At 35.1% G+C, this 16,208-nt stretch overlaps 1 protein-coding gene across 2 annotated transcripts in view; it reads left to right on the top strand.

Moving 5' to 3' along the window:
• The first annotated feature begins 757 nt into the window (after positions 1-757).
• LOC129415639 (uncharacterized) overlaps positions 758-16,208 on the top strand; it is a 31,588-nt gene continuing 16,137 nt past the window's right edge. The window contains exons 1-3 of one of the 2 annotated variants that reach the window (XM_073873447.1): positions 758-1,060; positions 8,114-8,201; positions 10,883-11,136. In XM_073873447.1, the coding sequence (XP_073729548.1) occupies positions 10,891-11,136 (246 nt within the window). In that variant the 5' untranslated portion in view covers positions 758-1,060; positions 8,114-8,201; positions 10,883-10,890. The remainder of the gene's footprint in view (positions 1,061-8,113; positions 8,202-10,882; positions 11,137-16,208) is intronic. The other variant, XM_073873448.1, reaches the window with a different exon arrangement.

The following is a 16,208-nucleotide window of genomic DNA, read 5'->3' as shown; positions in this document are numbered from 1 at the left end:
GTGTCAGAAGCATGTCCAAAGTAGCTATTTGAAATGCTCATAAATCTGTCAAAATTTTTTTTATGTCTATATTTTCAAGGTATGTCAGGGTTAAACTGAGGGTATCCAATCTACGGTCATGCATAGTTTAGCTCCAACCTCAAACACACCTGCATGTCATTTTTAAGTAATCCTGAAGACCTTGATGAGCTGGTTTTGGTTGACTTGAGTTGAAGCTAAACTCTGCAGGACAGTGGCATACTGGCATTCATGGAGCAAGATTTAGATTTTAGATCTGCCTATCCAGGGACAATAAGTAAATCAGGTCAAATTCAGCCTGTACGTTTGCTCCAGCAATCTCAAATCAGGACATTTCACAAGCCAGGAAATAAGATTAATTGTTCAGATTGGTGGGATTGTGTTAAAACATGCAAACCCTTAGTCACGAATATGATTGCGTGGGGAATGACGATAAGATAGTGTTCACTTATGATGTTGCAGTAATGCTAACGGTTGAATTTTTTACAAATTGAATTAAATACTAAAATGAATTCATAATGATTAAATGTAAAAGTTATCTAGGTAAGACTTTATGGTGACTTTTCCTTCATTTTATTTTCTAATATTAGAATCTAATGCCATGTCCCTGATGACTAGGCACCTCCATAGCAATACATCCTGCCTCTGACACTATTGACATATAAATCACACGTGCTTTGATCAATGTATTATGTAATCATCTCTACAGGATGTATATTACGAGTCTACCATCAGTCTGCACGGGGTGGCGCTAATGAGCAGCCATTGATCAAGAAGAGCTCGGAAACTCCCTTTAATTCTCACCTGGAGCTTCTTCAGGATTAAAACGCGAGGAGGAGGAACTCAAGACAGAGGACACAGTCTGTAAAGACTGATCTCTGACTTCTCACTGCTTTCCATGGAATAAAAAACGTTTTGTAGGAAAACTGGAATATTGCGGAAATGTCTCACCTGAACTTCACAGGGCAGATGCACGTGGACTGTCCGATGTAAAGGATTTTACAGCCTGACGAGGAAACGGACGGATCCGAAAGTTAAAGAGGTAACTTAACAGCCCTTCCTATCTTCAAATATCTCATGTCTTATTATTATTTTGTTTTGTATGTTTAAAACCCGGTGTAATGCACTTAAAGAAGTAAAACACTCACTAAGAAGTTTGATAATATTTAAAGTGCTGCCGCAAATGCGTTTAGTATTGTGAAACTGTCATTTTAGCAGTGTGCGTCTTTTTCTTTCACTTTTAAAAATTAGTTTTCACTTTTAAAAGTTATTTCTCCTATATCTTTATACATATATAGAAAGATTGTATATGTAATTTGTATAATAAAAGTCAGTCGGGGGGGCCGCCAGATGGTGCTAGGGGGGCCAGTTTTATGACGTTTATACATTTATCTTAAATTTATTCATCAAACTTCAGAAAAATAAGGATATAAACTTAACATAACTACTTAATTTAATTCCCAAATTTAAAAATCCAATTTTTATATAACATATTTTCTTCAGGGGGATGCACTCTACACAAGAGGGGGCCCAAGTTTGAGAGCCACTAATTTAAGTTGCTAAATGCAGATGTTGTGCTGTTGTGGATAGAGTCTCAAAACATTTGTAGTTCACCTTTAGTGGGTTTGTATATTAACCCGAAACAGATAGGAGACCTGCAGGGATTTGGAGGAAGAGGAGGAGGAGGGAAAAAATGACTCCAGGCACCTAGAACATTAGAGCTGTTGTTGATCATAGTTGACTTGAGGGAGAGAGAGAGAGAGATAGAGAGAGAGAGAGAAAGGGAGACTGAAGGTATTGTTGATTTTTGTGTGTGCCTCTGTACCCGTCAGGCTGCCATGCATGGGCTTGTTTCTGTAGAGATTCCAGATCAGTTGCGCAAGTGTGTGCAGAAGCTTGAGGTGTGTGTGTGTGTTTGAGATGGATTTAAGCCATATCACTGCCCTTATATAGGAAACTATGGAAATAAAATGCTAAACTGACTTGAGTCTCACTGTCCCTTTAGTTTAATATATGACTGATTTACTTTTCTCTTATCTAAAACAATCACACACACCCTACTTTGGTGTTTATAGGATTTTGCCACATATCTGCGCAGCCACGTGGTGCGGCCTAAGCCGGTTGGTATGTTGATGAATCCTTGCATCTATGGGCATTTCGGAGTAACCCAAATACAAAACCTTTATTCTGCCTTGGTTCTCTTAAATGAGCATAGATGGTTCCAACAAATGTGTTTTCTGAGGCTGTTTTCCCACACTGCAAAATGTTGTTTTTTTTCTGGAAAAATAAAAACTGGTTTCTCTTTGGCAGCTGATCTGAGATAATGTGACAGACAATTGCCTGGTTTCGCTTCAGGGCACCTTGGTGGTGAGGTAACCCCTTATAAACTTTTAAACTGGCACATCGGATGCATTACCACCGCGCTGCCACCACCAACACCCAACAGATTGATCGCCGATTTAATCAACATCCTAATGCTTTTATCACTTTTTTGTGTATGTTTGCTTTTGTGGAGGAACTTATTTGTATGGTGCTTAAGTGGTTTTGATCTTTAAACCACTCAATGAAACTTGTTAATCTGGCATTTGATCATTGTATAATCAGCAATCATAACTACAGGACTAATTAGGAGTGAGACAGGCATGTATACTCAAGGATAGTTTAGTGAGACGCTGACTTTTCTGGATTATATGAGAGCGTGATGGCGTTTTGGATTAAATGGATCTTAATTAAAAAGTAATTAGTTGTGTGAGGGCTATCAAATAAAAGGATAATGAAAGTGAGACAGATTTGAATGGTAGAAGAGGATTTTTTTTGGTTTTGGAATCCATTCAGCCGATCTCCGGGTCTGGCGGTACCACTTTTAGCATAGCTTGGCACAATCCATTGAATCTGATTAGACCATTAGCATCGCGCAAAAAAATAACCAAAGACTTTTGATTTTTTTCCTATTTAAAACTTGACTCTTCTGTAGTTATATTGTGTACTAAAACGGACTGAAAATTAAAAGTTGCGATTTTCTAGGCAGATATGGATAAGAACTACAATCTCATTCTGGCGTAATAATCAAGGACTTTGCTGCCATAACATGGCTGCAGGAGGCGCAATGATATTACGTAGTGCCCGAAAATAATCCCTATCTAATAATGATACTAACGGGACTATTTCCAGCTGCTGCGTAATATCATTGCGTCAAGTTTTAAATGGGTAAAATATGGTTATTTTTTGCGCGATGCTAATGGTCTAATCAGATTCAATTGATAATGCTAAGCTATGCTAAAAGTGGTAGCGCCAGACCCAGAGATCAGCTGAATGGATTCCCAAACGGTAAGAATCAAATATTTAACTCTAGGGGAGCTGGAAAATGAGCCTATTTTCAAAAAAAGTGGAGTGTCCCTTTAAGTATTAATGTTGTTAGGTGTGAAATGATGTAATGGCCCGGCGAGCATCCATCCATAAAACCATCACATTAGAAATCTGAAGGAAAACAGGATGAGTAAAGGCGGCGGTGATGATAGAAGAGGAGGAGCTGGAGGAGGAACCCATATGAATTATACAATTATCAGTCTTTCAGGAATGCCGTTCCTGCGTCCAACAAGCTGCTGCAACGCTCCTGACACAAACGCACACACACAGTTAAACACAAATGCAGATGAAAATATCAAAGGCTGTATTTGGGGATGAAATTAGACAGAAACATAATACAAGACCTCTAACGTTTGATTATATTTCATCATATTAAAAAATACACATCTCTCCAGGGAATTTATTTCATGTCGCACGGATATCTAATATTAAAACATACCCGGGGTGGTCGTCTCATATTCTGGTGTTTTGTGTGTGTACGTGTTGTGCCATTGCGCTAATATACTGTAATAGTAGCTGTCAGAGAAAACTGCCACTCCCATACGGACAGTTAATGTGCAGTTAGCACGTCTGCACTTTTCTCCATCTGTTCCTCAAGCTGATCCACAGGGGCACTTACAGGGGAATTCCTCCTTATCCCAGAATTGCAAAAGTTTTCGCTTTGCAGACGCCTTTCTCAGACAGACATTGTTGTGTCTCACACAGTTGTGATGTTGCATGTAGTTGCCAAGTAATGGCTTATGTGTAACCCGCTCAAGATGTATCACATATGAGTTAATGTCTCCTCTCTTAGACTGGAAAACCCCTCTGTAGGAGGAATATCTGTTTGTGTAAAATCTAAACCTGAATTGTAGACTCAAACATGCTGTAGTTTACAGTCTACAGCCCGCTCTGTATTGCGTGCTTGTGTGTGTACGTTAATGGGACTCCAGCTTTCCTGGTTTATACCCTTCAGGCTTTTGATCTTCCAAATTTCCTGTAACCCACATGAACACCGATACACACCCTCACCTGCTCATCTTTGCTGCAGCTTATGCAGGTGTGCTAAGCCACGTGTCATTCTCTTGCACTCACTACAGTTAGTTAGTATGACAAAATGTGCAGTATACAAGGCCACTGCATATGCTGTGCAATACAGAACACATTAATGATGACATGGTCAGTGTGATGAATTAATTAAACATAACATTCGCTGTGATGTTTAAAGCTCACGTAACGCACGCTGTTTCTGCATTTCTGATGTAAATCTGGAGTACCTATAAAGTAGGATTACATCCTTTATATCTCTGAAGAGTCTTTAGTTTAATCAGATTTATAAAAGAAAGATTATCTTTACCGATTCTTTCTGATAACGTACAAAAAATGAAGAATGAGGAGTTTCTACCGCGGGAGGAGCGAGTACAAGTCATGCAACACTATACAACACTGTTTAACTTATGATTCACTACATGTTCGTGTCATTTATTATATTATGCACGCGCCTATTTCCAACATAAGACAGAAGTCTTACTTACCGCATGCACCTCATGACCCCGTTGGGACTTTTCAATGAAATCCAGCGCATCGAACACACACGCAAAACTCCGTTGCTACCCCGGATAATAAACTATATCCATTATTTCCATAAGGCTGGCTTTTTTCTCCTTACATCCAAAAACACACTTCTTCTTTCGTGCCATTGTTGAGTTTTGAAATTAAACAAAGCTGTAGCTGTTGTATGATTAATGTTTGTAAGTTCTACCGTCTCCCGCTGATTGATGGGTGGGCGGGGTTTTCCGGAAGAAGTGCCCATATAAAGAAGTGATAAGTATAGAAACCCCTGAAATGGCAGCTGGACCCGTAATCGAAAAAAACTTTCCGAAACTTGTACGAACCCTGGCGAAGTGCATTCGGCACAGAAATACTCTGTAACACGCCCAACTGCTTTTTTTACACTTTGCCTTCGTTTAGCATGAGGAAACAACTCTATAACCGTGTTAATAAGTCAGAATGCATGAAATAACATTGAACCACCCCTTTAAAGTTATTTAAAGTTATAGTTTACCTTAAAATGAAATTCACTTGTACTGCAAGTTACTCATCCCCATGCCATCTCAGATGTATGTGGCTTTCATTTTTCAGTTTAACGCAAACAGATCATTTTATATTAAAGAGCACCAATTATCTGATTCACGATTTTACATTTTCTTTGGTGTGTAAGTGTGTATTAGTACATGTTAATGATATGCAAAAGGTACAAACCCCAAAGTAAACGATGATGGGAGTTATCGTCTCCAACGTGAATCTCTTTTCTTGAACTACAACAAACACACAGATTGTAGGCAACAGTTTAGTTCCTGGGATTGGTGATGTAGTAAAGGCCGACATTATCATAATTCCTCCCACTTGGACTCACAGCCTGTAAGTTAACTCCTGTTATCAACCGAATCCTTTTAAACATGGTAAGAAGTGTCACATTTCCGTCTGACGTCAGAGGTATTTAGACAAATCACAACGTACTGATTAGCTGGCCAATCAGTTTTGTACAAAATACATGCATTTCAGGAAGAGACTGAAATCTGGAGCTACAAAAATGTACGGTTTGTGGAAAATAATGTGTTTTTTAACCATAAACCACGCAAACACATTCTATTATACCAAATACACAAAATAGCAATAGTTTTTAGCAATGAAATAGGTGTTCTTTAAAGGAACAGTATGTAAGAAATTTACATCAATTAATCATAAAATGGCCCTGATATGTCACTAGACATTACGAAATCATGTTCATTTCAAATACTTATATCACTGACAACAGTAGTCTGGCCAGGATATTGTCATTTAAAAAGTGGAGTTGCAGCCCTCAACTGATGTTTATGTTGTCATGTTGTGTATTGGCCACCAGTTGTGTGGTTGCAGTACCAGTTTTAGCCACAAGTTTTGTCATTGCAGTATCAGTTTTGGCCACAATCTTACATACTGTTCCTTTAATATTCTGTCTTGTTATATGGTGATCAAAATATCAAAAGCTCCAAAAAGCACCATCATAGAAGTAAGGTTATACATGTCTTTGTAAGTTAAACAATATGTTTGTAAGATAAAATGGTCAATTTTTTAGCTTATTTAACAACACAACAACATAGAAATGTTAACAAGCAGAACTGAGCAATCCGTTTAAATAAGGTGGCATGTAGATTACATGAAATCTCATTGGTTTTCAAGACGAGCTTCAAAACTTTCTCAAGTACCAATAATATTAATATTGTATTACGTATTATTAAATTATTAATGCGTTGCTATATTTGAAAGTATTTTTAAGTTTAGTCAATTTGAATTTACAACTAATTTCAACTTTCTTAAAACTATAAATCATAAAAAAGTTTAAATAACTTAAGCTACTTCAACTTTATTTTTATAATTTATAGCAACTCTTCACTTGTGAAGAAAGTTAAAATAAATTTAAATAATTAAAATAAAGTTGATTAAACTTTAAAATTTAAGTGCAACAAAGAATTATTTGTGCAAATTATTTGTGTTCAGCTGAAGAGAGAGAGGAAATGATATAATTTACTTTCATGCCATTCCAGCTATGAGAGAATTTTCTTTTTTCAGATAACTATTTATGTAATATATTTATTTTGCGTTTTTTTTCCTGAGATCCCGGGTGAAAAAAGTGCACTAGCACACTTAATTTAAGTATACTTCGTAAATACTTTGTTAATGTACTATTTTCATGCAAAACTACACTTATACAAGTAGCCTTTATTAAGATAAACTTAGGAACATTTACGTGCACTCAACTTGAGACACAATTTATTTTAATACACTAACAAATCAATTCAAGCATTACTGGTATTTAGTATACTTCACTAATACTGAAGTAAAACTATACTTTGCAGTGTAAAACTTGTACACTTTAATTAAGCACACAAATTGCAATGTCCTACAAATGTACTTGCTTGTATAAAAGTATATTTTTAGTACATTCAAGTGTACATTTTTTACCTGGCATAACTGGGCATGCATTCAATAATGTAGCTCAGTAGTAGAGCATTGCTTCAGCAGCGCGGAAGAGCATGGGTTCGAATTCAGGGAATGATAAATATGTATACCTTGTAAAGCCACTTGGATAAAAGTGTAAATGTAGATGGTAAATGAGGTCATATGTCAGCTGATGAAAGGTTCAAATGACTGCACATTATGGAGTAGCCTAAGCAAAATTCAGAAGATAGATAGCCTTGTACAGTGTGCATTCTCCCGCGCTTTTGCACACGTTTTTTGGGAAGGTTGGATTCGTGAAAGGAATGAAATGGTTGAAATGTGTTTGTGTGGAACGTTTGAATCCGCCCTAAACTGTTACAAGATCATATGACACACAGACACACCTTGACACCCCGGTAGGAACAGCAGTACATTCTTCTCAGGCCTGTGAGAGTTTCTGTATGGGAGTGTGTAATTGTGTGCAGGTATGCTTGTATATGTGTTAGGATTAAACTTCAGGTGAAACAAAACAGACCTGTAATGTCATGCAAATAGGATCCTGACATCTATTATAATCATTTCTAATTTTACGTAACTGAATGCAAATGAATCACCGGTGCGTTCGCAAAAAGCATGCGATCTGCCATGTGAGTCTGTGTTTATAATATACCTCTACTACAGATCAGACTGATGTAATGATGATGATAATAAAAAGTGCATATAACTCATGGCACTTCTGCATGCTTTGTTTGTTTCTGTGCGTTTCCAGAGTGATGAAGTGAGTCAACATACCGTGAACCGTGATTGGTCCAGTGATCTGATTGGTGTGGTGATGCTAGAGATCTGACAACTTTAATGTGAGGATGTCCCCTTCACACATACACACACCCCTTATGATGCACCTTTGCTGTTTATGTTTAACAGCAGCATCATTTCCAAATTGCGGTTTACTTTATGCATTTATGTCCACGTGATGTTCAGTCCTTTGTGGATGTGTGTGTCTCTAATCTTAGTGATATAACCTCCCTGGGTAAATACATCTGATGGGTGTGTTTTTGCCTGTTTATTCAAGATATCTGTGTTTAAATCCTTTACACATAATATGTATTTGTGTACAGTATGTGTATCAGTAACTGTGTGTGTATGTGTGAGGGTGGAGCAGATGACTAGGTGTATAGGAATGATGTTTGTAGCCCATTGAGTGAGTATGATGTAAGATGCGCGCCATTTAAGTCAAACCCTCTATGTGGATTGATGATTTGTGTTTGAATAACAAGTTTATTTTTTTACCAATTTTTTGTCATCAGGACATGCATGACTGTATGCCTAAATTTAAGCACTTGTTAATAATAGGTGCAGATGAAATGGCCAAACCTGTTCATTAGAAAGAATGTTAACATATTTTTGGTTGTGCAATGTAATTATTGCGTATAAGAATTATAAGACAAAGGTGCATTACGAAAGATATTATAAGTAAATATTGTCAAGGATATGGGCAAAAATTAGTGCTGGGCATAGATTAATCTCATATAAAATAAAAGTTGTTTTTTGCATAATATATAAGTTTGTGCTGTGTGTAGTTATTATGTAGCCTATATACAAAATACACACACATTCATGTATGTATTTAAGAAACAGTTGGGTGATTCTCACGAAATCCAGATTTAAAAGGTCACCAGCATCAGAATTTTTAAAAAGCCCTTGAAGCCATTTTTTTCACATATAATATTAAGGTCTGAACTTACTATAACCATTATTTTAGAGGATTTAAAAAATAATTCCTAGATAATTATTTACTTTTTTTTTTTGATTATCATTATCAAAAAATATCATTACCACAACATGATATTACATCAAATATATGCATTTACAAACGCATGTTTTGGTAATGAGAACTAAAAAGTTGTCTAGATACTATGACAAACAAAATTTTTACTTTTATCTGGAGAGAAAAAATAAGAATTGCTTACCTGGTAGCCATCTTGAGTGTCAAAGTCAATTATGTCCCTTCCAAAAAACATTTTTTTGAAAGTGTTAGTTCCTTGACGGCTTAAACAATGATTGAAAATTGTTGCGGAGGATGAGAAAATTGGTCTTGGACACATTTATATTCCTTATTATTGTCTCTACATTTACCAAGGATCACCAAATATTTACTGTAAATGTTTATAGTATAACATGCACTGAAGCTTTTTATTTTTTAGATGTTTTAATGATAAATATTTCCATGTCAAAGAACCCAAATCCAGTCATGGACACGTTATGGTAGTGACAATTTTCCCCTTAAATGTGGAAAAAAACAACAAAATTGGTTTGTAGGATGCCATTTGAAATCATGTGCAAAAGAGTACATGAAGAGATGTTTGTAACTGTATGCTTCTTATTTTGATAGGATTTACTTTTTTTATCAAAAAATTATTCATGACACCTCATAAGTCTAATTTCGCGAGAATCACCCATTTACATGTGTGTGTACATATATTCATTTATATTTTTATATATTCTATATTATATATAAATAAAAAATATATAAAAATAAAACATTCTTAAGTGTGTGTGTGTGTGTGTGTGTGTGTGTGTTTAAATCTACATAATATTTACACACAGCACAAACTCTCAGATTATGCAAAAAATTACTTTTATTTTGTATGAGATTAATCTAGATTAATCTATGCCAAGCACTAGCAAAATGCAGTATAAATGCAGTAGGTCTTCTTAAAGCTAAATGCAATGAATCATTTGCAGAATAAAAGTTTTTGTTTACATCATATGTGTGTATGTATCTTTGTATTAATTATGTTTATAAGTACACACACATGCATGTATAATTTTAAGAAAAAATATATGTATATATTAAGTGTTCATATATAATATAAATATAAAAAAATTAATATTTCTTAAATATATGTGTGTGTGTGTATGTATGTGTGTGTGTGTATATATATATATACCTAATTATTATACATACACACATGATGTAAACAAAAACATTTATTCTGCAAACGATTAGTTGTCATGCAGCCCTAAATTGCAGGTATGTTTAAAAAAGGTACAAGGTACAAAAGTTGTCACTGAGGTGGTTTTGTACTTTTGTACATAAAAGGTGCACTTAGAGGAGGTACATACTGATACCTCAGGTACATATCTGTAGCAAAATGGTACATATTAAGACCTTCCATCCCAGTGACAACTTTTGTACCTTTTATCTTGGTAACAGAATTGACACATTCGGATAACAAGAAATCATGATTTTCAGCTATATAAGACACTTTTAGAGAAAATAATATATTGTTACGGGCTTGTAACATTGTGTTATCCATGATATATTTTGAAAATAATTAAAAATATTACCAATATTTTTATTTATTTACTTTATTCTACTTCTGTTAGCTCAATTGGTAGAGCTTTGCATTGGCAGCTCACAAGGATGTGGTCTGATCCCAGCAACACACATACTGACATTTTTTTTTACCTTGTAATGCACTGTAGCCGCTTTGAATTAAAGCGTAAATATAATGTACTTGTGTTTTTGTGACAGACGGCGTGATGTCTTCTGGCCGTGAGTCTGTGGGGGACCTGATTCCTCCGGATATGCTGCAGGTGTTCAACGAGGAACGACAGGGCGGCAGAGGCAAACGGGCCAGGAGACGGGCGGGATCCTTGAGCCGTGCATTCAAATGGTTAAAAAGACAGCGCAGGAAAGCCCGCCGCAATGCTTCGGAGTTACAAGGAGACCTGCTCGACCAAGGATCACCTGTGGAGTTACCACCCATTACACTTAACACAGATAATACTTTTATCACCACCTGCTTCTATCACAGGAAACACCTCAACAAGCTTTTCAGCAAGTGTTTTTAAGAGTTTCAGCGGTTTTCAACTTAGATGCCCAGCATTCTTCACGCAATGTGAGTTTTGTTTCCTTTTTACTTGGAGGAGTTTTATGTTTTGCATTACTAATATCTGAAACTAGTTTTGCATTTTTCCATAACATAAACTGGTTCTGTAAGCAAATGTTTCTCAGGGAAAGAAAAAACGACGTGGGTCCATCTTGTGTTTTGAAAGAATGCAGACGATGTAGACGAGTGAGCCTATCAAAACAATATAGACAATATAGGTTTTATCGGGTGCACGCACGTACGTTCTGGCAGTTTTGCGCCTGAACCGAGTGAACTTTTAGTCTGTATTTATTTAACAGTCTGGCTAGTAGCTTAACTGATCTCTGAAACAAATACCTTGTCAAAAATGAAATGTTTTGGTTTGGTAAAGGCAAGGAGAGGTCTGCGTGGATTACAACTGTGCGAAGTGGTTTGGCAGCCAGACAAGAATTCAAGGACTTTTAGCTAACATTGTATACATTCATTTTACACAGAAACATCAGCTCAGTGTAATATTTGATATGCGTAAGATATGATATATATAAACAAAGGTAATATACTTGTCATTTATTTCATTTGTTATCAAAAACAAACTACTGTAAAGGACTCTATGTGGAAGTTGCGCTTAGTCCACAAAAGCGGTTTGTTTATGTTGTTGTTTCTAAACCGTCTATATCACTAATATATTGCGATTATATTATTACTAATGTATTTAATACATTAATTGTAAAATAAATTTGTATTGATTTATTTATTAAAAAATGTCTTTATTTTTATATTAGCATTTATAACTTATTTATATTTTATCATTCGAAATACTACAATGGTCTGTGACCTATAGATTTTACACATACGGGTGATTCTCACGAAATCCAGATTTAGAAGCTGTCCAGCATCAGAATTTTTAAAAAGCCCTTGAAGCTAATTTTTTTGCACATAGATTAAGATCTGAACTTAGTATAACCATTATTTTTAGGGGATTTAAAAAATATTTCCTATAGAATTATTTAAATTTTTTAGATTATCATTATCAAAAATTATCATAACCGCAACATATTACATTAAATATATACATTTACAAACTCATGTTTCGGTAATGAGAACTAAAAAGTTGTCTAGGTGCTGTGACAAACAAAATTTCAACTTTTATCTGGAGAGAAAAAATAAGAACTGCTTACCTGGTAGCCATCTTGAGTGTAAAAGTCAATTATGTCCCTTCCATTTTTTTTTTTTTGAAAATGTTAGTTCCTTGACGGCTTAAACAATGATTGAAAATTGTTGCGGGGATGAGAAAATTGGTCTTGGACACATTTATAATCCTTATTATTGTCTCTACATTTACTAATGATCACCAAATACCACATGTTTCTTTACTGTAAATCTTTATAGTATAACAAGCTTTTTATTATTTAGATTTTTTAATTATAAATATTTCCATGTCAAAAAACCCAAATCCAGTCATGGACACGTTGCGGTAATGAAAATTTTATATGTTCCCTTAAATGTGGAAAAAACAACATAATTGGGTTGTATGATGTAATTTGAAATCATGTACAAAATAGTACATGAAGAGATGTTTGTAACTGTATGCTTCTTATTTTGATACTCTTACTTTGTATTTACATTTTTTATCAAAATGTTTCATGACACCTCATCAGTCTAATTTGGCGAGAATCACCCTTACTTGTGGATTAGCCATTATCAATACTGTTACCAATACTGTTAGTTTATGGCAGCTATGCTGTGGTACAAACCTTATATTGGCTTGTGGTATTAACATTTAGTTTAAAAAAAATCACCCACAAATGAAACTTCTCTCATCATTTACCCCCTCTCATGTTGTTACAAACCTGTAAAAATGTCTTTGTTCTAATGAACAAGAGAAGATATTTTGAGGAAAAAAATCATGAGCCCTATTCACTCAAGTCAATGGGGTCTCTGATTAGTTTTGTTACAAACATTCCTTAAAATATATTTTTTTGTGCTCATCAAAACAAAGAAATTTATTCAGGTTTGTAAAAACAGGAGAGTGAGTAAATGATGACAGAATTTATTATTTTTGAATGAACTATCCCTTTAAAAACTATATGTTGGACCAATGAAGGCTGACATGTCAAGTGACCTTTATTCTTCTCTCAAACATCTCTCAAATACCAATAATATTGAGTATGTGTGCTAACGCTAGTCTTGTTTGCCTTGTGTTTATCACAAAGTCACAAGTTTTTCCGAGTTGAAATATAAACATGCGGTGAAGATAAAGGTTTGCCCTTAACTGAGGTCACACGAAGTGCTGTTTGTGATAAAGTTTGTTTGTGTATTTTTCTCTGTCTGCAACAATGCGTTTGTGGTGTAACTTGCAAAAATCAGTATGGGATCTACAGAAATGATTTCTTGGTTTGAGGTATTGTATGTTTTCAATCTCTTTGTGACCTTTGTGAGACTACACCTCAACTCCACCCATTTATTGAAGCGAGAAGCCACTTAAACACACAGACACACACTGGACTGAAAGAACAGATTGTGGCTTTTATGATGATCTATACGGTGTGTAACCACAAAAAATAAACAGCTTTTATGTTATGGGCCTGAGGTCATGGTCGTTACCTGCTGCTGACGGATTATTTAAACACTTCACTTTTGCCTTTATCATTAAAATGAAAGTTTGTCATAGAAATTGAGTAAACTACCTGCAGGTCGACTACTGTACCTGATGCAGACTGGGAATTAGTTTTTGTGTGTTACTGTGACATTTGTGAAAATAAGATATTTCAATTACTGACTATAAACCTTTAAAGTGAAACCTAAACATAAGAGCCTGATAAAGAAATACTCATTTACAAGAAAATTCAGACTTGGATGGAGAACAGCAGCCTTACATTGGGCCTGATAAACAATTGTAATCTAGCATGAATGCGTTTCATCATCTTTTTTAGGGTGTGATGTGATTGTGGTTCTTGTGAATGGCCGTCTGTATTGACTTTCAGAATGTGTCACTTGGCTAAATCTTAAAGTGTGTTTGGTAACCTTGATAAGATTATCAGCTACTGTTCCCTTCCAATATAGAAATGCATAATCTCTGTTAGACTATTGATTTACTTATTAGGTGAGTTTGAGTACATTGCTGAGCTCGATGTGGTTTGCTCTCTTGGGGAAGGTAACAATTTGTCTTTTTCTTTAAGGGGTCCTGCCCATGCTAAACCTCTGCCCCAGTGTGCAAAAACACCTTAAAATAAATTTAAAAATAGGTAACACTTTACAGTAAGGTTGGTAACATTAGTAAATGCATTAGCTTACATCAACTAACAATAAGCAATATAGTTTTCCAGCATTTAATTGTCTTTGTTAATGTTAGTTAATGCCAATCCAATAGTTAATGTTAGTTCATTGTGCATTATCATTGTTAACAGGACAACCTTTGATTTAAAAAAAATATATGTATTTGTAAATGCTGAATGAACATAAAATAAAGTTAATAAATGCTGTAGCCATATTGTTAGTTTGTTACCTAATGCATTATCTAAAGTTAACAAATGCAGCTGTGTTGTACGGAAGCTTTGCGAGGTCATCCATGTTTTTAGTTTTGCTTGTTTGTTTTCTTGTGATAACGACTTAATTTCTCGTGATCTCAAGATGGCAAAAGTTGTTTTCTCGTTATCCTCACACAATAATCCAAATGTCATAATGTAATTTCTTCTCCATGATATTTTGTGTATTTTGAAGGGGACTGTTGATGCTTATGAGTTGGGGTCTTTACTGTTACCACACGTGTAGCTAATTGCCGATAGACATAATAAATATATAAAGTTGGATGTTTGATGTTCGTGAATTAAAGGATTAGTCAGTTTTCTTTAAAAAATAATTTTCTTACCACCATGTCATTCAAAATTTTGATGTCTTTCTTTGTTTAGTCGAAAAGAAATAATATTTTTTGAGGAAAACATTCCAGTATTTTCTCATTTTAATGGACTTTAATGGACCCCAACACTTAACAGTTTTAATGCAGTTTAAAATTGCTGTTTCAAAGGATTCTAAATAATCCCAAACGAAGGGTCTTGTCTAGCAAAACGATTGTCATTTTTGGCAAGAAAATTTTGAAATATGCACTTTTAAACCACAACTTCCTCCGGCTGTGTAACGCGCCAGCGCGACCTCACGTAATTGCGTAATGACGTCGAAAGGTCACGTGTTAGATATATGAAACGAACATTTGCAGACCATTTTAAACCATAAACTGACACAAAGACATTAATTAGTATCATTCAACATACAACAATGTCGGAGCAGTCCTCTTTCTCCACACTTGTAAACACTGGGGCGCTGTGTCGATACATCATCTGTGACCTCTTGACATGGTGGCGTATTACGTGGGGTCGCGCTGTCGTGTCACAGGACCGGAGGAAGATGAAAAGTTATGGTTTAAAAGTGCATATTTTTTATTTTTCTTGCCAAAAATAATTATTGTTTCGCTAGATAAGACCCTTATGCGTCATTTGGGATCGTTTAGAGTCTATTGAAACAGCAATTCTAAACTGCATTAAAACTGTTAAGTGTTGGGGTCCATTAAAGTCCATTCAAATGAGAAAAATCCTGTAATGCTCTCCCCAAAAAACACAATTTCCTCTCAACTAAACAAAGAAAGACATCGACATCCCGGATGACATGGTGGTGAGTAAATTATCTGGATTTTTTAAAGAAAATGGACTAATCCTTTAATAAATAAATAAAATTGGATGTTTGTGAATTTAAGGACCATCTCTAAAGTAATAATGTACACGTTTCTATCTACAGTATTTAAGAAATTATATGAATAAATCTTAAAAATCGAAAAAGTGTGCATTATAGCTGACAACCACGTTGGTTTTGTGACTGTTTGTTGACTTTAAGTCATTTCATTTAAATGCTGTTAAAAGTAGAAACGTGTGTATTATGGAGTTACTTTAGCGACAGTCCCTAAATTCACCATTATCAAATTGTCAATTATTGACATCT

This window comes from Misgurnus anguillicaudatus, chromosome 11 (assembly GCF_027580225.2).
Source record: "Misgurnus anguillicaudatus chromosome 11, ASM2758022v2, whole genome shotgun sequence".
Classification (NCBI taxonomy): domain Eukaryota; kingdom Metazoa; phylum Chordata; class Actinopteri; order Cypriniformes; family Cobitidae; genus Misgurnus; species Misgurnus anguillicaudatus.
Note: the sequence above shows the minus strand (reverse complement) of the source record. Positions and strands in the feature narration are given on the sequence as shown.